The sequence below is a fragment of the Lepidochelys olivacea genome (genome assembly GCF_965140295.1).
Source record: "Lepidochelys olivacea isolate rLepOli2 genome assembly, chromosome: 28".
NCBI classification, from domain to species: domain Eukaryota; kingdom Metazoa; phylum Chordata; order Testudines; family Cheloniidae; genus Lepidochelys; species Lepidochelys olivacea.
Genome location: NC_140438.1, coordinates 295001 through 315180, shown reverse-complemented (window position 1 = coordinate 315180; position 20180 = coordinate 295001). Strand labels below are relative to the sequence as shown.

The 20180-nt window shown below is 69.1% G+C and overlaps 2 protein-coding genes across 3 annotated transcripts in view; both read right to left on the bottom strand.

The window, feature by feature from the left end:
- Window positions 1-1181: 1181 nt before the first annotated feature.
- Window positions 1182-16167, bottom strand: MOGAT3 (monoacylglycerol O-acyltransferase 3). Its single transcript, XM_084616167.1, has 15 exons — window positions 15999-16167; window positions 14454-14632; window positions 13887-14091; window positions 13436-13610; window positions 11166-11365; window positions 10171-10319; window positions 8575-8736; window positions 7512-7755; window positions 6810-7001; window positions 5186-5293; window positions 3592-3662; window positions 2985-3189; window positions 2125-2293; window positions 1767-1945; window positions 1182-1651 (listed from the first exon to the last, which is right to left on the bottom strand). The coding sequence occupies exons 1-15, from the start codon at window positions 16090-16092 to the stop codon at window positions 1497-1499; spliced, it is 2487 nt and encodes an 828-aa protein (XP_084472293.1). The 5' UTR covers window positions 16093-16167; the 3' UTR covers window positions 1182-1496.
- Window positions 16168-18497: 2330 nt separating this feature from the next.
- LOC311514185 (paired immunoglobulin-like type 2 receptor alpha) overlaps window positions 18498-20180 on the bottom strand; it is a 6705-nt gene continuing 5022 nt past the window's right edge. For both annotated transcript variants that reach the window (XM_084616628.1, XM_084616629.1), the window contains 2 exons: window positions 19707-19762; window positions 18498-18755 (listed from right to left, as the gene is read on the bottom strand). In XM_084616628.1, coding sequence (XP_084472754.1) covers window positions 18592-18755; window positions 19707-19762 — 220 coding nt within the window. In that variant the 3' untranslated portion in view covers window positions 18498-18591. The remainder of the gene's footprint in view (window positions 18756-19706; window positions 19763-20180) is intronic.

Below are 20180 nucleotides of genomic sequence, written 5' to 3'. Positions count from 1 at the left end.
TGTGCGGGCTTCCAAGGGCACCGCACACAGTGTGATCCCACCAGGGCCGAGACCCCCCACCCCCACCCCCACCCCTTCTGCCAGCCACATGTAAACTGCCCGCCTTGTGGGGTGGGTGCCCGAGGGGGACAGGGCGCTGGGTTCGGCAGAGGGCCCCCCCCCATCCCAACCCCATAACCCCCCCCTCCCCCCCTCCCCACCCCATAACCCCCCCTCCCCCCCCATCCCCACCCCATAACCCCCCCTCCCCCCCCCCCCGAGCCAGGCCAGGCTCTGGGCTTCCCCCACGCGTGGTGCAGAGCGGGCCGGAATCCGGAGCGCGGCCAGAGGCTGCCGCTGGTGGGCGAGGGGCAATCCGGATTGACTCCCAATTCAGCCCGCAGCGGGGACACCGGGGCCGTGAGGGGCGGAAGGGGGCGGGGGCGGCAGGCAGCTGGGGCGAGCGGCGGCCAGCCCAGCATCCCGGCGCCGTGGCTTAGTTGGTTAAAGCGCCTGTCTAGTAAACAGGAGATCCTGGGTTCGAATCCCAGCGGTGCCTGCGGTGGGGGGAGGGGCGCCCCTTTTTTTTCTGGGGGGGGTCCCCCCCCAAATCTCAGCCCCTCTTTTTCCCACCCCCCACCCACACTTTTGCTGCGGGGAGGGGGGAATCCCGACGGTGACGTAGCTGCAAAGCAAAAGCGCACGCAAGTGCAATGCGGGGGGGGGGGGGGGGAGGGGAGTCCGGTGCATGAAGGGAGAAGGGACCCAGGAGTCCGGTGAAGAGGGGGAGGGGGAGAACCTAGGGCATGAAGGGGAAGGAAGGGACCCAGGCGTCCGGTGCATCGCGAGATGGACACCCCGCTCCTAGCGCCTCATGTCCGCTGGCACAGAGCCCCCCCAGCCACCCCCTCCCTGCCCCACTTTCCCAGGACTCAGGCGCTCAGAGGAAATTTCCATGACTCACAGAGAAGCAGCCCCCCCCCCCCGGCCCCCAGCCCAGCCCCTTTGGGGGAGGAGCAGGTGTCTGTGCGCACAGGAATCCCCCCCCCAATTTGTCACTCCCAAATCCTTAATTCCAGCCTGACCTTGCGGGGATGGGGTCTGGGCAGCGCCTGGCACAACGGGGGGGCCCTGATCCCGGTCGGTGGAGGGGGTGGGAATTGGGGTGTCTGGTCTGCATACAAATCCCTGGAGACTTGAGGTGCAAAATAAAACTCCCAGAGCTTTTATTGAGCCCAGCAACCGGCTTCCCCCTGGCGGGGAGCCCAGGCGGGGACCCGGCCGGGGGGCGCAGAGCGAGCCAGGTGACCCTGAGCCAGCCGGACCGTGGGAAGGGCCGGGGGGGGGGTCGCAGGAGCCCGAGACGAGGTCGAACTGGCGGGACCCCGTGGACTGGGCGCAGGGGGGTCCCCCGCTGATGCTGAACTGGCAGGGGGCGGGGGTCCCGGAGACGGGGCCTAGGCCCCGTGGAGCCGGCGGGACCGGGGGGGGGGGCAGAGGGGCCCGGCCGGGGGTCCCTAGACCACGCTGAGCTGGCAGGAGGCCGGCACCCCACAGCTGACTTTGTGGCGCTCGAAGAGCTGGCAAAGCTGCCCCACGTAGAGCTCGTGGTAGCGGGCGACCTCGGCGGGGGTGGGGTGGGGGCGGCGCGGCACGGGGATGGGGCTCCCCACTGCGGAGAGAGAGAGAGAGAGCAAGGGGTTAGCGGGGGGGGATAATCCCGCGGGGGGCTGGGATCCCCCCGCCCGGCTCAGGGCCGGGCAGCGCCCCCTCCCTGCTCTCCTCACCCACGACGGTGATGGGCGAGGGGAAGGGCAGCGGCCCCCGCCCCCAGAAGAAGCAGGGCGCGAAGCCCGTCAGGTCCTTGAAGCGGAGCTGCAGCTGCCGGAGCCGGCTGCCCGGCGGGAAGACGAGCTGCCGGAAGACCTCGTTCTCCCCGAAGGAATAGACGGGAACCAGGGCGGCCCTGCCACAAGACCGGGGGGGGGGGGGAAGAGGGTCAGACGGGGGGGAAAAGCACAGGCCTGGCACCCGGCACGGGGCCCCCCCAGCACCGCAGCGCCCGCCCCGGGCCCCAGCTCAGCGCACCCCGCCCAATGCTCCGGCCTGGCCCCCCCCGGGACCCACCCGCCCCCCGGGACCCACCCGTGCTGCAGCGCCAGGCGGACGAAGCCGGTGCGGCTTCGCAGCGTGACACGGTGCTGCCCGGGGGCGCAGTCCAGCGACTCCACCGCGCCCCCCACCACGATCGCCACCGCGTTGCCGGGCCGGGAGAGCAGGAAAGCCAGGCTGGGGCGGCTCACGGGGCACATCCCTGGGGGGGTGAGGGGGAGAGAGAGAGAGAGTGAGCTGTGGGGCGGGGGGGGGGGCTGAAGCAGCAACCTCCCCCCATCCTGGGGCAAACACCCCTTTGCCCCAGGGAACAAGCCGGCAGCTCCCCCAGCTCCACCCCAGGGGGCAATTAACCCATCCCAGAGCGTGGGGAGCCAAAGGGGGGGACAAGTACCACCCCCCCGGCACAGCAGTGCCCCCCCACCCCCGGTGAGATGGGTGTGATGGAACAATCACCCCCTTATCCCACCACCTAGATACTTAAGAACTGCAGAGGGGAAACTGAGGCCCACACAGTCTTCAGAGAAAACATTAAGAACAGTCCCGCTTCGCCACACCAGGTCAATACCCCCCATCGGGTGAGGGGCCTGGGCATGGGGAGGGGTCCCGGGGAGGGGGACCACGGGGCACATGCAGGGGGGGTCCCCACAAATAAACTCTTTATAGCTGGGAGGGGCAAAGCCCAGTAGGCCTGCTGACCCCCCAGGAATGAGAGACCCCCCTCCTGCCACACCCACTCCCCCTATAGCACATGGCCATGGAGGAGGGGGGCAGGTACAGGCTTCGCCCCTCCCCAGAGCCCATCATGTCCCAGGGTGGGGGGGATGCCCTGTTCACCCCCCTTGTCCCGGCCCCCGCCAGAGCCCCCCGTGCCCCGGGGGGCCGCCCCTCACCTAAGCCCATCATGTACTCGCGGTAGAGGGGCAGGTGGAAAAGCCCCGCCAGCAGGGCCAGGCAGGGCCGCAGGCCGGGGAAGAGCCGGGAGAAGCCGGGGGCCTCGGTGCAGAAGGCGGCCGCGGCCCCGGAGCACATGATGCCGTGGGGGTGGGAGCCCAGCACGTAGCTCCGGTCGGGGGGCAGAGCCGCCGTCTTCACCAGCTGCAGGGGGGCAGAGGTCAGAGAGGGACATGGGGGTCAGGAAGGCGCTGGGGGTCGGTGTGAGGGCAGGAGGTCATAGTGTGGGTCAGTGTGGGGAGCTGGGGGGGTGGGGACGGAGACGGACAATTTGGACGGACAGACAGACAAGCCGGTCGGGGCGGAGGAGGGTTGCTGAATATTCGGACTCTGGTACAACACCCCACCCCCCCCAACACACCCACCCCTCTTGGGTTTGCTTGATTTCTGCCCCCCACCCCACCCCCACCCTGTCCCAGCCCCCCCAACCCTCCTTTCCTACCTCCACTGCTCCCCCCCTTGCCCCATCCCACCTTCCTGCCCCACTCCTCGCCTCTCTGAGCTGTGCAGATGCCCTTTGACACCCCCCTGCCCCCCCCTTGTTACCTTGATAGGGTAATAATCAGTCATATGCTGCCAGACTCTCCAGCGTCGCATCCAGTCTGAGCGCCGCCCACCTGTGGGGAGAGATATGGGGGGCGGGGAATGGGGAGCCCGGGGCCTGTCCCCTCTGGGGGGCGCCGGTTCCCACCCGGCCCTGGGGCAAGGACCGGCTGGCTCAGGGGGGCGGGGAATGGGGCAGGGGCCTGTCCCCTCTGGGGGGCGCCGGTTCCCACCCGGCCCTGGGGCAAGGACCGGCTGGCTCAGGGGGGCGGGGAATGGGGAGCCCGGGGCCTGTCCCCTCTGGGGGGCGCCGGTTCCCACCCGGCCCTGGGGCAAGGACCGGCTGGCTCAGGGGGGCGGGGAATGGGGAGCCCGGGGCCTGTCCCCTCTAGGGGGCGCCGGTTCCCACCCGGCCCTGGGGCAAGGACCGGCTGGCTCAGGGGGCCGGGGAATGGGGCAGGGGCCTGTCCCCTCTAGGGGGCGCCGGTTCCCACCCGGCCCTGGGGCAAGGACCGGCTGGCTCAGGGGGGCGGGGAATGGGGAGCCCGGGGCCTGTCCCCTCTGGGGGGCGCCGGTTCCCACCCGGCCCTGGGGCAAGGACCGGCTGGCTCAGGGGGCCGGGGAATGGGGCAGGGGCCTGTCCCCTCTAGGGGGCACTGGTTCCCACTCAGCCCCGGGGCGGGGACCAGCTGGCTCAGGGGTGCGGGGAATGGGGCAGGGGCCTGTCCCGTCTAGGGGGCACTGGTTCCCACCCGGCCCTGGGGCAAGGACCGGCTGGCTCAGGGGGCCGGGGAATGGGGAGCCCGGGGCCTGTCCCCTCTGGGGGGCGCCGGTTCCCACCCGGCCCTGGGGCAAGGACCGGCTGGCTCAGGGGGCCGGGGAATGGGGCAGGGGCCTGTCCCCTCTAGGGGGCACTGGTTCCCACTCAGCCCCGGGGCGGGGACCAGCTGGCTCAGGGGTGCGGGGAATGGGGCAGGGGCCTGTCCCGTCTAGGGGGCACTGGTTCCCACCCGGCCCTGGGGCAAGGACCGGCTGGCTCAGGGGGCCGGGGAATGGGGAGCCCGGGGCCTGTCCCCTCTGGGGGGCGCCGGTTCCCACCCGGCCCTGGGGCAAGGACCGGCTGGCTCAGGGGGCCGGGGAATGGGGCAGGGGCCTGTCCCCTCTAGGGGGCACTGGTTCCCACTCAGCCCCGGGGCGGGGACCAGCTGGCTCAGGGGTGCGGGGAATGGGGCAGGGGCCTGTCCCGTCTAGGGGGCACTGGCTCCCACCCGGCCCCAGGCGGGGACTGGCTGGCTCAGGGGTGCGGGGAATGGGGCAGGGGCCTGTCCCGTCTAGGGGGCACTGGCTCCCACCCGGCCCCAGGCGGGGACTGGCTGGCTCGGGGGGGGGGGAAGGGGGGGCGGGGCCTGTCCCCTCTGGGGGGCGCCGGCTTCCACCTGGCCCCAGGGCGGGGACCAGCTGGCTCGGGGGGGGGGCGGGGAAGGGGGCACGGAGCCTGTCCCCTCTGGGGGGCCCCGGCTTTCACCTGGCCCCGGGGCGGGCACTAGTGGGCTCAGGGGGGCAGGGAGTGGGGGGTCCGGGGGACAGGGACACTCACCTCTCTCTGGGGTGTCGCGGTCGATCACCCACCAGACGAAGTAGAGCACAGAGACGGCCCAGAGGCGGGTGAAGAGCAGATAGCAGAGGAGGGAGGTGAAGAAGGCACCTGGGGGGGGAGGACAGAGCTGAGGGCCGGCCCCATGCTGAGGGTCTCAGCGAAGCGACTGCAGAAGCAATGGGTCAATCACACGGCGCCAGGCCCAGGTGGGGATCGCCCCAGATCTGCAGGAACTCAGGAAATTGCAGGGCTCGTAAGGGTGGCTCGTAACCAAAGGACCGGCAGGCTGCCGACGCGAGGCCGACGGTTGATCCCGGCAATTACAGGCCGGCGAGCCGGACTTCAGTCCCGGGCAAAGTGGCTGAAAATCTAGTAAAGAACAGAATTGTCCAACACGGAGATGAACGTAGTTTGTTGGGGTTTTCGTAACGGGAAATCCTGCCTCACCCATCTGCTAGAATTCCTGGAGGGGGTCAACAACCACGTGGACAAGGGGAATCCAGTGGATGTAGCGTACTTAGATTTTCAGAAAGCCTTTGACAAGGTCCCGCACCAAAGGCTCTTACGCAGAGTCAGCTGTTATGGGATAAGAGGGAAGGTCCCCTCCTCGATCAGTGACTGGGTAAAAGACAGGAAACAAAGGGGAGGTATAAATGGTCAGTTTTCAGAGTGGAGAGTGGTGAATAGTGGTGTCCCCCAGGGGTCTGTACTGGGCCCAGTCCTATTCAACATATTCATAGATGATCTGGAAAAAGGGGTCAACAGTGAGGTGGCAAAATTTGCAGATGATACAAAACTACTCAGGATAGTTCAGTCCCAGGCAGACTGGGAAGAGTTACAAAGCGATCTCTCAAAACTGGGCGACGGGGCAACCAAACGGCAGATGAAATTCAATGTTGATAAATGCGAAGTGATGCACGTGGGCAAACAACATCCCAAAACGAGCTGTGGCCACTCCAGAAAGATCCTGCAAGCACTGTGGCCGCTTCTCTGAAATCATCCACTCAGCATGTCAAAAAAGCGAACAGGAAAAAGCTGGGAATCGTTAGGAAAGGGAGAGAGAATAAGACAGAAAATCTCACGTTGCCTCTCTCTAAATCCGTGGGACGCCCGCACCTTGAATCCTCCCTGCAAGTTCGCAAAAAGAATCGAGTGGGGCTGGCAAAGGTCCCGAGAACAGCAGCACAGACGCTCGTGGGGACAGAGCGGCTCCTGTACAAGGAGAGCTTAAAAAGACAGGGGCCGTTCATCTTGGAAAAGAGACACCTAAGGGGAGGGAAGATACGATTGAGGTCTATAAAACCAGTGTGGGGAAAGCGAACAGGGAAGTGTTACTTACCTTTGGCTACAACATAAGACCCAGGGGATCACCTGATGCAATTAACAGGCAGCAGGTTTAATACAAACAAGAAGTGTTTTGTTAACCTGCAGAACTCCTTGCCAGGGGATGTTGTGAAGGCCTACCTGGCACCATCCGCCTCCTCCATCGCAGAGGCCCCGGAAGCCCGCCCCTTCCCCTCTCCGCGGTTTGCATTGCCCGCACTGGCGATCCCTGCACCCTGCCAGGAGCGGGGAAGGACCCCCCCATCGCAGGAGTCAGCCCCCACCCCCAGGCCGCTCTCACCGAAGAAGAGGAAGGTCATAACACACTGGAACACGCTCAGCAACTCAAGGTGCTTCTTCAGGGCGCCCGCCATCCTGCTGCGGGGAGCCCGGCTCCACGGAGCCCCCCGGCTGGGAGGAGAGAAGAGAGCCCAGGCCCGGCCAGTCACCTCCTCACCCAGGGACCCCTCGCCCGGCCCTGAAATGCAGCCACCTGCAAGGTGGGGGAGCTGGTTATGAAGGGACCCCTCCACCGGTGCCGAGATGCAGCCACCTCTGGGGCGGGGCGGCTGGTTATAAAGGGACCCCTTTCCTGGCACTGAGATGCGGCCACCTCTGGGGGGGGACGGGGACGACACAGGGCTGGTTATACGGTCCTGGCAATGAGACAGGGCACGGGGGCTGTTTGCCCTACAAACAACCCCCACCAATGCGTGAGGACACGTGCGCCCCAGGGGGAAGGGGGCAGAAGGCAGACAGATAGGGGGGGAGGTGTGGGGGATGGATGGGAGGGCTGACCAAGCTCTGAGGGTGTTTGGGAAATGGATGGGTAGGACCCAGGAGTTCTGGCTCCCACAACACCCAGGGAGGGGGGAGGAACTGACACCCCCCCCCCAGATTCACCCAGCCCCTGCCCCCTAACCCCTCCCACCGAGCCTGGCCCCCATCCCCCAGCTTCCACCTTCCCCCCAAGAGCAGGGGGCTCTCACCACAAGCTCCACACCCTGGGGGCCTGCTCCTTGCTCCGGATCCACGTCCCACTCACGACGACGCACTTTGGCCCCAGGAGCCTCGTGAGACACCGGCAGGGCAGGAGATAAGCGGGGGTGGAGGGGGGGGCAGGGACAGACTCGCAGCCAGGACTCCTGGGTTCTCTCCCCAGCTCTGGGAGGGGAGTGGGGGCCGGGAGCCAGGACGCCTGGGTTCTCTCCTGGGCTCTCTCCTGGGCTCTGGGAGGGGAGTGGGGGCCTGGTGGGTCAGAGCAGGGGGGTGCTGGGAGGCCGGACTCCTGGGTTCTCTCCCCAGCTCTGGGAGGGGAGTGGGGGCCGGTGGGTTAGAGCAGGGGGGGCTGGGAGCCAGGACTCCTGGGTTCTCTCCTGGGCTCCAGGAGGGGAGTGGGGGCTGGTGGGTTAGAGCAGGGTGGGCTGGGAGCCAGGTCTCCTGGGTTCCCTCCCCAGGTCTGCTAAATTTAGGCACCTCCCTTCTGCGCTCCCTGCCTCATTTTCCTCAGCGTTTAACGAGCTGCTGCCAAGCCTGGGGAGACCCCTCAGTGCCCAGGGCTGAATAGGGGATGCCCCCAGGGACCCACTGCACCCCCACGCCAGGGGGGCCCTGCACCCCCATACACAGCCCCACCCCAGCTGCAGGGGGCCCCCAGCCTCCCGCAGGAGCCCCATTGCTAGGAGGAACTGGAACGCACGGTTGGTGCCACCCCCCTAAAGCCCAAGGGAAGCAGCTGCCTTCCAGCCCCCCCTCAGCTGCAGAGGGGGGCTCAGTTACAAACCTGGGAGGGGCAGCCCCCCCCAATTGCAGCTGGCAGGGCTGGGGAGCTGGGATATTTTGCCCAGCAGCTGGTGTTTCTGGCATCCGCCACTAGGAGGCGCACGTCCCCCTTCGAGCCAGCCGGGACACCTGGTAGATGGGCCCCTCGGCCGTGGTGGTACCTTGGTACCTTGGCTGCAATGTCCCCGTCCCCCCCGCAGAGGATCGAGCGGACCAGGGAAAGGGCAACGAACAGGGAACGGTTCCCGTCCACGGAGCGACGAGAAAGGCCGGGGCTGCAAAACCTGGCCTGTCATTTCCTCCTTCCCGTAACGCCTGATCTGGCGGCGCACGCCGGCGGGTTTAAACACAAAGCGGAGGTTGGCCACACCACTAACCTGTGGGACTCCCTGCCAGGGGACGGTGTGACTGGGGTCAACCACCACCGAGACCAGCTCCGCTGAGGGCTGTCAGCCAAGAGGGGTAGGGACGGGGCCCCACGTCCCGGGTGTCCCTACGCCGGGCCAAGACACCAAAGGGATCTCCACCATTACCCTGGCCTCTACAATCCCCCTGGAGCTGTGGGACCAGCCGGCATCAGACACACCTTTGGGCTAACCTAGGTTGGCAGCTCGTGTTCGTAAGGAAGAGGATGTAACGCAGTGAGAACACAGGGGGTTAGAAGAGAACCCAGGAGTCCTGGCTCCCAGCACACTCCCCCGCCCCAGCTCTAACCCACCAGCCCCCTCTCCCCTCCCAGAGCCGGGGAGAGAACCCAGGAGTCCGGGCTCCCCAGCTGGTGTCCCCAGCCGCTGTGCTGTGCCGCCCCGGTTTCTCAATGCCCACCCTGTCTGCGGGTGCCCTTTGCCCAGCCCTGGGCTGAGTTTGCAGAAAGATAAATGTTTAACCGGCTCCTGCTCTGGGGCCGGCTGGCTACAGAGGGGCCCTGGGCCCATCCAGCCCCTGCTGCCTTTGAGCACCTCAGGGCAAGGGGCTGGCCCTTCACCCAGACTCCTGGGTTCTCTCCCCAGCTCCAGGAGGGGAGCAGGGACTGGGGGGCTAGAGCAGGGGGTCTGGGAGCCAGGACTCCTGGGTTCTCTCCCCAGCTCCGGGAGGGGAGCAGGGACTGGGGGGCTAGAGCAGGGGGTCTGGGAGCCAGGACTCCTGGGTTCTCCCCCCAGCTCTGCTCCCGAGCTGCTGTGTGACCTGGAGGGGGGGGTGGAGGCAGTGCTCCCCTCCCTACACAAACCCCGGCAGCCCATCACCCTCTGCCCCATTGCCCCTTCCCCACACAGAGCACACCAGCCGGTTGCACAGGAAGGTTGTTTATTGCCTGCCCCGTGGGGCTGGAGTTACAGTCTGGCCCAGGCCCACTTCAAAGAGTAACCGGGGGAGGGGGGGGGCTGGCACCAGGCCAGGGCGGGGGGCAGATGCTGCCCAGACAGCCCTGGGACCCATGGCCACAGTTGCACAAGCGCTGCCCTATTGCAGCAAGGCGAATCTGGGGGCGGGGGTCTGCAGGAGAAAGGGCAGCCTCTGCCCCCGACTCAGAGCAAGGCCGGCTGGAAGCACACCCCACAGCTCCTAGCCAGCCCCACACCCCTGCTGGGGGGGCTGGGGGACCCTGAGATGGGCAGCCAGACCCTGGGGCAAGAAGTGGGCGAGGCTGGCCCAGGGAGTTGGGTTTCTTCAAGTTTCCCTTGTAGGGCCCCTCCCCATTGAAGGCGGAACAAAAACAAGCCCCCAAGGACTCCCCATGGAGGGTCCCCCCCAATAAGAACTGTTTCCCCCGCCCCCAGCAAAGCAGCCCCCCCTGCCGCACCCCCCAGGGTCTGACCCCCACCCGCCGTGTCAGAGTCCCGGGGTGCTGCAGCAGGCTCTGGGGGGCAGCGCCCCTAGATGAGGTTGAGGTGTTTCTCCGGGGGGACCCCGTACTTGGTCTTGTTCTCCTCGAAGAGCGCGATGAGCCGCTCCAGGTAGGTGGCGTGGAGCCGGTCGACAGCCTCGCGGGACGGGACGGGCGTCCGGGGCACCGGGATGGGCGCCCCCACTGGGGGAGAAGACGGGGTTAGCAGCAGATCACGCCCCCCCACCCCGCTCCCCAGCTTCCACCCCATCCCAGAGACGCGCCGTGAAAGCCTGGCACCGTATGGGGCAATAGCCCTGATCCCCCAGGGCGGGCGGGGGGGGCGGTGGGGGAGACTGGGTCAGAGAACAGCTGCAGACAGACACCCCCCCCACACACACACACACCCCAACTGGGGGGGGTTCCTGCCCCCATCACCATCACCGTCCCCCCCTACCCTTGGCAGACAGCTTCCTGCTACAGCCCTTCACCACAGGATGTGTCGACTTCATCACCCCAAACCTGCTGCAGGGAGAGAACCCAGGAGTCCTGGCTCCCAGCCCCCCTGCTCTCACCCACCATCCCCCACTCCCCTCCCAGAGCCGGGGAGAGAACCCAGGAGTCCTGGCTCCCAGCCCCCTCTGCTCTCACCCACCAGCCCCCACTCCCCTCCCAGAGCCGGGGAGAGAACCCAGGAACCTGCTGCAGGGAGAGAACCCAGGAGTCCTGGCTCCCAGCCCCCCTGCTCTCACCCACCAGCCCCCACTCCTCTCCCAGAGCTGGGGAGAGAACCCAGGAGTCCTGGCTCCCAGCCCCCCTGCTCTCACCCACCAGCCCCCACTCCCCTCCCAGAGCTGGGGCGAGAACCCAGGAGTCCTGGCTCCCAGCCCCCCTGCTCTCACCCACCAGCCCCCACTCCCCTCCCAGAGCTGGGGCGAGAACCCAGGAGTCCTGGCTCCCAGCCCCCCTGCTCTCACCCACCAGCCCCCACTCCCCTCCCAGCGCCGGGGAGAGAACCCAGGCGTCCGGGCTCCCAGCCCCCCAGCTCACCCACGGTGTGGATGGGGCTGCGGAAGGGTAGCAGCCCGAAGCTGTACTGAAAGACCCCGCGGGCGTGGAAGAGGGGCAACGCCAGCCCCACGAGCTTCTGCAGCCGCTCCTGGGCGGCCCGCACCAGCGAGCCCCGGGGGTTCGGCACCTGGTGGAACAGCTCGTTCTCCCCGAAGGAGAAGACGGGCACCAGGGCGGCGCTGCGGGGAGAGGGGGTAGGTCAGGGGGAGCATCCCGGACCCGTGGCCCCCACCCCCCATATCCTGGCCCCCCCATGCACCACCACCTGCTCTCCCCAGGACGCTTCCCCCAGACGCCCCCTCTCCAAGGCACCCCACTCCTCCAGCCGCTGCCCCCCCGATCTGTGCCCCGCCCGACGCCCCCTCTCCAAGGCACCCCACTCCTCCAGCCGCTGCCCCCCGATCTGTGCCCCGCCCAACGCCCCCTCTCAATGCCCCCACTCCTCCAGCCGCTGCCCCACGAGCTGTGCCCCGCCCGACGCCTCCCCTCAATGCCCCCACTCCTCCAGCCGCTGCCCCCGAGCTGTGCCCCGCCCGACGCCCCCTCTCAATGCCCCCACTCCTCCAGCCGCTGCCCCGATCTGTGCCCCGCCCGACGCCCCCTCTCAATGCCCCCACTCCTCCAGCAGCTGCCCCCCGATCTGTGCCCCGCCCGACGCCCCCTCTCCAAGGCACCCCACTCCTCCAGCCGCTGCCCCTGATCTGTGCCCCGCCCGACGCCCCCTCTCCAAGGCACCCCACTCCTCCAGCCGCTGCCCCCCCGATCTGTGCCCCGCCCGACGCCCCCTCTCCAAGGCACCCCACTCCTCCAGCAGCTGCCCCCCCGATCTGTGCCCCGCCCGACGCCCCCTCTCCAAGGCACCCCACTCCTCCAGCCGCTGCCCCCCCCGATCTGTGCCCCGCCCCACGCCCCCTCTCCAAGGCACCCCACTCCTCCAGCCTCTGCCCCCCCGATCTGTGCCCCGCCCGACGCCCCCTATCCAAGGCACCCCACTCCTCCAGCCGCTGCCCCCCCCGATCTGTGCCCCGCCCCACGCCCCCTCTCCAAGGCACCCCACTCCTCCAGCCTCTGCCCCCCCGATCTGTGCCCCGCCCGACGCCCCCTCTCCAAGGCACCCCACTCCTCCAGCCGCTGCCCCCGATCTGTGCCCCGCCCGACGCCCCCTCTCAATGCCCCCCACTCCTCCAGCCGCTGCCCCCCCGATCTGTGCCCCGCCCGACGCCCCCTCTCCAAGGCACCCCACTCCTCCAGCCGCTGCCCCCCCGATCTGTGCCCCGCCCAACGCCCCCTCTCCAAGGCACCCCACTCCTCCAGCCTCTGCCCCCCCGATCTGTGCCCCGCCCGACGCCCCCTCTCCAAGGCACCCCACTCCTCCAGCCGCTGCCCCCCCGATCTGTGCCCCGCCCGACACCCCCTCTCCAAGGCACCCCACTCCTCCAGCCGCTGCCCCCCGATCTGTGCCCCGCCCGACGCCCCCTCTCCAAGGCACCCCACTCCTCCAGCCGCTGCCCCCCGATCTGTGCCCCGCCCGACGCCCCCTCTCAATGCCCCCACTCCTCCAGCCGCTGCCCCCCGATCTGTGCCCCGCCCGACGCCCCCTCTCCAAGGCACCCCACTCCTCCAGCCGCTGCCCCCGATCTGTGCCCCGCCCGACGCCCCCTCTCAATGCCCCCCACTCCTCCAGCCGCTGCCCCCCGATCTGTGCCCCGCCCGACGCCCCCTCTCCAAGGCACCCCACTCCTCCAGCCACTGCCCCCTGATCTGTGCCCCGCCCGACGCCCCCTCTCAATGCCCCCACTCCTCCAGCTGCTGCTCCCGATCTGTGCCCCGCCCGACGCCCCCTCTCAATGCCCCCACTCCTCCAGCCGCTGCCCCCCGATCTGTGCCCCGCCCGACGCCCCCTCTCCAAGGCACCCCACTCCTCCAGCCGCTGCCCCCCAGTTCCAACCACACCCAGATCTGTGCCCCTGCTGACACCACCCACCCCCACCCTACTCACCCAGCCCTCCACACCCCCCGCCACATCCAGCCCTCAGGATTCCCGCAGCCCCACCTGCCCCCAAACCCTCCCCTGCTGCACCCCCTCCACTTTGTAACCCCCTCCCCAGCCCCTCCAGACCATAATCCCCCCCATGGATCAATTTCATTTTCCCCCCCAGGCATCCCCCCCACTGAGCCATTCCAATTCCCTTCCCCCGGCCGCACCCCCCAGCCCCTGCCCCGGGTCCCAGTCCCCCAGGTTCACTCACCCATGCTGAAGGGCTGCCTTGATGAACCCCTTGCGGCCGAGGATCTGAAGGGTCAGTGCCCCAGGCCGGGCGTCCAGCGACTCAGGGGGGCCCCCCACAGCGATCACAGCCACCTGCCCCCCGCCCTCCTGGCCCAGCAAGTAAGAGACGCTGGCCTTGTCCGAGGAGACCAAACCTGGAGCGAGAGAACATGATAGTCACCATGGGCAGAGAACCCAGGAGCCGTGGCTACCCCACCCCCCAACTAGACCCCACTCCCCTCCCAGAGCTGGGACAGAACCCAGGAGTCCTGCCCCCCCCCCCCGGTCTGACCCACCAGCCCCCAGTCCCCTCCCAGAGCCGGGGAGAGAACCCAGGAGTCCTGCCCCCCCCCGCCCCGGTCTGACCCACCAGCCCCCAGTCCCCTCCCAGAGCCGGGGAGAGAACCCAGGCGTCCGGGCCCCGCGCTCACCCCCGCTCATGATGTAGTCGCGGAAGAGGGGAAGGCGGAACCAGAAGGGCAGCATGAGCAGGCTGGGCGTGAGCCCCGGGAACAGCTCCCCGAACCCTGTGGCCTCGGTGCAGAAGTTCCCGAAGGCGCCGGCCACCAGCACCCCGTGGGGGTGGAACCCGAAGAGGTAGTTGCGGGAGGGGTCCAGGGGCGCCGTCTTCACCAGCTGCGGAGAGAGGGGAGGGCTGAGATGGGGGGGCCCTGACACGGGGCAGCAGGGGGTGCCAAGACACCATAGGTCGGGGGGACCCCCCCCAGGATGCAGCAGACCCATCTCCCCAAGGGCCACCAGTGGGGCGGGGGGGGGAAGTGATCAGGGCCCAGGGCGAAGACCCCCCCCACCCCCACCCAAGGGCCACCAGGGGGGAGACGCGCGACAGGGCCCAGGGGGAAGCCCCGTCACTCAAGGGCCACCTGGGGGGACGTGATACGGGGCCCGGGGGGGGAAGCCCCCACCCACCCAAGGGCCACCGGGGGGGGGGGGGGAGAGACGTGATACGGGCCCAGGGGGGCAGCCCGGGGGCTCACCGTGATGGGGAAGTAGTCTCGGAAGTGCCTCCAGACGGCCCAGTTGCGGACCCAGGTCGAGCGGCGCCCCCCGCGGGACGGGGTCTCCCGGTCCAGGTAGAGCCAGGCGGCGTAGAGCAGGGCGGGCAGCCAGAGCTCCCCCAGCAGCGCCAGCAGGAAGAGGGCCAGGCAGCACTGGGCTGGGGGGGGCGGGAGAGAGGGGAGTTAGGGACCAGCCCCTCCAATGCACCCAAACCCCCACCACAGGGCGGCTCCCCCCATGCACCCCCTCTCCCAAATGCAGCCCCAACTCAGGGCTGCTCCCCCCATTGCCCCCAATGCACCAGCCCCACTCCCCCCACCAGGCACCCCCAACTCAGGGCTGCTCCCCCCATTGCCCCCCAATGCACCAGCCACACTCCCCCACCCCAGGAGACACCCGCTACCCCAGCCCCCCCATGTACCCCACCACTCAGGGCTGCTCCCCCCCATGCATCCCCCTTGTACCCACCCCCATTACCCTCCCAATGCACCAGCCCCACTCCCCCCACCAGACACCCCCAACTCAGGGGTGCTCCACCCCATACATCCCCCCATGTACCCCCCCATTGCCCACCAATGCACCAGCCTCACTCCCTCCACCAGGCACCCCCAACTCAGGGCTGCTCCCCCCATGCACCCTCTCTCCCAAATGCACCCCCAACTCAGGGCTCCTCCCCCCCATTACCCCCCAATGCACCAGCCTCACTCCCTCCACCAGGCACCCCCAACTCAGGGCTGCTCCCCCCATTGCCCCCCAATGCACCAGCCACACTCCCCCACCCCAGGAGACATCCGCTACCCCAGCCCCCCCATGTACCCCACCACTCAGGGCTGCTTCCCCCCCATGCATCCCCTTGTACCCACCCCCCATTGCCTCCCAATGCACCAGACCCAGTCCCCTCCGCCCCCCAGGGAGACAACTGCTGCCCCACTCCCCCCATGCATCCCACAACTCAGGGCTGGCGTTTACTTCCCTCCCCACCCCCAAAAAAATGACCCCTCCCGAACTGGATCTGAGTCAGGCCAGGGGATGTGGGGCACATACCAGCCCCGGGGTGGGCGTGGGGTAGGGGGCACCGCTCCCCCCACTACCTGAGAGAGCAGCACCAGGGACCCCTCCCCCTCAGCAGGTAGGGGGCGCTTTGCAGCGGGTGGGTACGGGGGGGGTCATATCTCAGCACCCCCCCTGTGCCTGTTAACACCCCCGCCCCAGAGCTCCCAGCAGGGAGCCTGCTTGGGAGGCACCCCACAGCGGACCGGGGGGGGCTCCAGGGGAGACACCCCCCTGGTCAGTACGGGGGGTGGGGAAGCTCAACTCCCAGTGTTTCAATAACTAGCGCCCCCTCCGTACCCGGGTCACTAGGCTGCGGGGGGGCTCCCCCCCCACTCCAGAGGAGAAAGGACCCAAGCGTCCGGGAAGGGCAGGGGGAGCTGATGCTGGGGGGGACCCCATTCCCCTGCAGAGCCTCCCCTAGAGGGACCCCCCTGAGCATCGGACCCCCCCGGACCCCCCGCACCCCTCACCCATCGCCAGGAAGGAGAAGACCCATTGCAGGACCGCGGCGGTCTGCAGCCGGCGCCGCAGCGGGAGACGCAGCGGGGCGAAGCGGATCGGCATGGCCGGGCCGGACCGGACTGGGACCGGACGGGCAACGGGACCGGACTGGGAGCGGTAGGGGGGAGCTCAGGGGCACTTATCCCATTGCACCGGCCCCGCCCCCTGAACTGACCCCGCCCCTTGCACCGCCCCCTCCCCTCGCCTCCCTGCACCGACCCCTCCCCTCTGAACTGACCCCGCCCCTCCCTGCGCCGGCCCCGCCCCTTACACGGACCCCCTCCCCCGAACCACCCCCTCCCCTTCCCTCCCAGGAGCGGCCCCTCCCCTCCCCTGTGCATCGCCCCTCCCCCCTCAACTGACCCCGCCCCTCCCTGCGCCGGCCCCGCCCCTTACACGGCCCCCTCCCCCGAACCACCCCCTTCTCTCTCCTCCCTGCACTGGGCCTGCCCCCTGAACTGACCCCGCCCCTTGTACCGACCCCTCCCCTCTACACTGACCCCGCCCCTCTGCACTGACCCCGCCCCTCCCTCAGCCGGCCCCGCCCCCTACACAGACCCCCTCCCCCGAACCACCCCCTCCCCTCTCCTCCCAGGAGCGGCCCCTCCCCTCCCCTGTGCACAGCCCCCTCCCCCCTCAACCACCCCCTCCCTTCTCCTCCCTGCACCGGCCCCGCCCCCTGAACTGACCCCGCCCCACCCTGGGTGACCAGAATGGTCCCCCCGCCAGCCCCCGGGAAGGGCCCGAATGAGGCCCGAGGGTGGGTGAGTCCTGGGTCCGGGACCAGCCGTGGAGGGGGCCCGGATCAAACCCGCCGCGACCCCGGGCTGGCCGGGATCAGAACTCAAAGCCACCCAGAGAAACCGGAGGACGGGCCCGAAAGTCCGCCCAGACCAGGGCCCAGGGCCACCCGGGGGAAGGGAAACCCAAAGGCCCGGCCACGCCGTGGGGAACAGGTGGGTGCGGGAATCCCGGCCAACATCACTGGGGCCAGGGGGGCTGGGCCCAGCCAGACCTCCCGGCCGCAGACCCTGGCTGCTGGGGCCTCCGCTCCCCTGGCCCAAGGGAACTTTCTGTGATCAGGGGAAAGCTCGCCTGGGCCGGAGACGAAACCTTCTCTGGGGGCCGGTTGGCGCCTGCGGGACGAACTCGCCCAGGAGCAAGGACCCTCCTGCCCCCAGCGCAAGGCGCCGTCCTCTGCCCGGCCGTCTCTCCCGCGAACGCCCCGCTCCGGGGACATCCATATTCCCAAACCGCCCCCCCGCCCACACTCCACCCCACTCTGCCCAAGCAGGAACATTCTTAACACTGTCTCTGAATACGGTGCGTGTGCCTCAGTTTCCCCACCTGTCACTCCTGTCTCTAGGGGGTGGGATCGGAGCAGCGACCCCCGGAGGCAGGAGTGACGGCGACGGGCTAAGGGGGCGCGGAGACCGGCCCACACGCTGTAGCCCGGCACCCCACGGCTGGGGCCCGTCCCCTGTGAGGAGCCAGCCGGAGGGGCTGGGCACAGAGCACCCAGGGGAGCGGTTTACCCGGGGGAGAGACGAAGCCCGGAGGCAGTCAGGAGGGGTGTGCTGGGGGGGGGGGGGCTGAGGCTGCTGGTTTGGGACTCAGGGGGCAGAGGCCGGGGCTCTGGGTCCCCCCCAGACGGGCATTGCTGCTGGTCCCTGCTCCTGGTGCTAACGCCCTGCCCTACGCCGGGTTCCCGACGGCTCATAACCCGGCTGTGTCACGGCTGCCTGTGGGGGGGGGCAGGGCTCTTTGGGGGGGTCAGAGGGGTCCCCAGGGGTCCCACAGGGGAACTCACAGGGGGAGCAGGGGGCTGACTGCTCCCAGGTGGGACACAGGGGCTGGGGGGCAGAGGGGAGGGGAGGGGCAGTGGGATGGGGCAGTAAGTGCAGGGGGAATTCAGACCCCTGGAGCGGGACCAGGCTGCCCCCCTCCAATCAAGAGGGCAGCTTTTCACACCCCTTCCTGTGTGTGTGTGTGTGTGTAAAACACAGTGGGGGGGCAGGTCTCTGCAGAGCAGGCCCAGTGTGTGGAGGTGTCGGGGGTGGGTGGGGGTGCAGTGTGTAAGTTGTGCGACACACACCCCTGCCGTACACACCCACACAATCCGAAGGTCAGACAGGGTTTATTGGGGTGAGGGGCAGGCCAGGCGCTGCCAGACAGACAGACAGACACACACACCCCACAGCCCTGGGGGAGGGGGACAATCCCCCCCAAGATGGGGGTCCCAGCTTCCAGCCTGGTCTGGGCCCCACAAGCCTTGGGCTGGGGAGCGGGGAGGGAGACACCCCCAAACCTCCCCTGGGCTCTGCCCCCCCAAATCTCCCAATGCAGGACCCCCCCCAGCCCCTTGTGGGCTCTGAGTCCCCCACGTCCAACCCAGGCCCTTCCACCCCCCCACCCCAGCCACCCTGGGGTATGACCCTGCCCAACTCCAACTCAGGGACCACCCCCCATTTGCCCTCGATCCAGCTCTGCCCCCTCCCCGCCGGGCCTGCCCTTCCCCTCCAGGGCAGCCCCTCCCCTGGGGGTCCGGGCTCCCCCCCGGCCCTAGTGCACCCGGACGGCTGAGTAGAGGGTCTCGCCCGTGGGGGCCCCGCGGGGGTCTGGCTGCCGCAGGGCAGCGCCGGTCTCGGTGAAGGCCAGGGCAGCGTAGAGCAAGCCGGGGTCCTGGGGGTCCGGGGGGTGCTGGGGCTCTGGGGAGACATCCTGCCCTGGAACGAGAGACGGGGGGTGAGCCGGGGGCTGGGGGCAGCAGGGTATGGCCGGGTCGGGGGGGACAGAGGGGAGCTGGGGGTGAGTGAAGGGCTGGGGGCTGGAGGGAGGGAGGGAGGGAGGGGATGGATGGGGACAGGGAAGGGCGGGGGGACGGGGGTGGATAGATAGAAGGGGTGGGGTGGGGAAACAGGGACAGGGGATGGATGGAGTGAGACGGGCAGAGGGGATGGGGCAGATGGAGGGGGCCAGGCAGAGGGCACAGGGTGGATGGAGGGGGACGGGGAGGGGGCTGATGGACGGGGGGCGGGCAGAGGGGACGGGGCGGATGGAGGGGGATGGGCAGAGGGGAGGGGGCGGGGAGAGGGGGGAGGGACAGGCAGAGGGGACGGGCTGGATGGAGGGGGGCAGGCAGAGGGGACGGGGTGGATGGAGGGGGAGGGACAGGGAGAGGGGATGGGGTGGATGGAGGGGATGGGCAGAGGGGAAGGGACGGGGAGAGGGGGGAGGGACAGGCAGGGGGGACGGGCTGGATGGAGGGGGGCAGGCAGAGGGGACGGGGTGGATGGAGGGGGATGGGCAGAGGGGACGGTGCGGATGGGGGGGTGGGCAGAGGGGAGGGGGCGGGGAGAGGGGGGAGGGATGGGCAGAGGGGATGGGGCGGATGGAGGGGGATGGGCGGAGGGGAGGGGGGGAGAGGGGGGAGGGACAGGGAGAGGGGATGGGGTGGATGGAGGGGGATGGGCAGAGGGGAGGGGGCGGGGAGAGGGACAGGCAGAGGGGAGGGGGTGGATGGAGGGGGGCAGGCAGAGGGGACGGGGTGGATGGAGGGGGATGGGCAGAGGGGAGGGGTGGATGGAGGGGGGAGGGACAGGGAGAGGGGACGGGGCGGATGGAAAGGGACGGGCAGAGGGGAGGGGTGCTCTTCTGGGGCGCCCCGGGGCTCTCACCTCCTGCCCCGATGTCCATGTACTCGCCTTCGCCCTGTGACTGGCCGTGCGCCCTCCTGCAAGACAGACCCGCAGACAGTCACTGGTGGGGGCCCCCGGGCAGGGTGGGCCCCAGCCCCCCTCCCCCACCGGCACCGGCTGGCAGCTGGGGGACGAGTGGGGAGCCGCTGGGCTCCTAGGCCGCAGGCCTGATGCTAGGGGGATGGGCACAGCTGCTGAGGACTGGGGCAATCCCCATGCTGGGGGGCTGGAAGCTGCTGCCTCACCTGGGGCACAGGCAAGGGGGAGGTTGTAAAGCAGGGGGCACAGGGCTCAGAGGGGATAATTCAGCCCCCCAGGAAGGAATATGGGCCCCCTGCAGGAGCCCCCTCTGCACCCCCTGTTTTTATGTGGGGCCCCAGGCCAGGGGCTGGAGGTTCCAGCTCTCCAGAGACCCCTAAGTATGGGGTCCCACATCTTGGGTGCGGGGTCAGG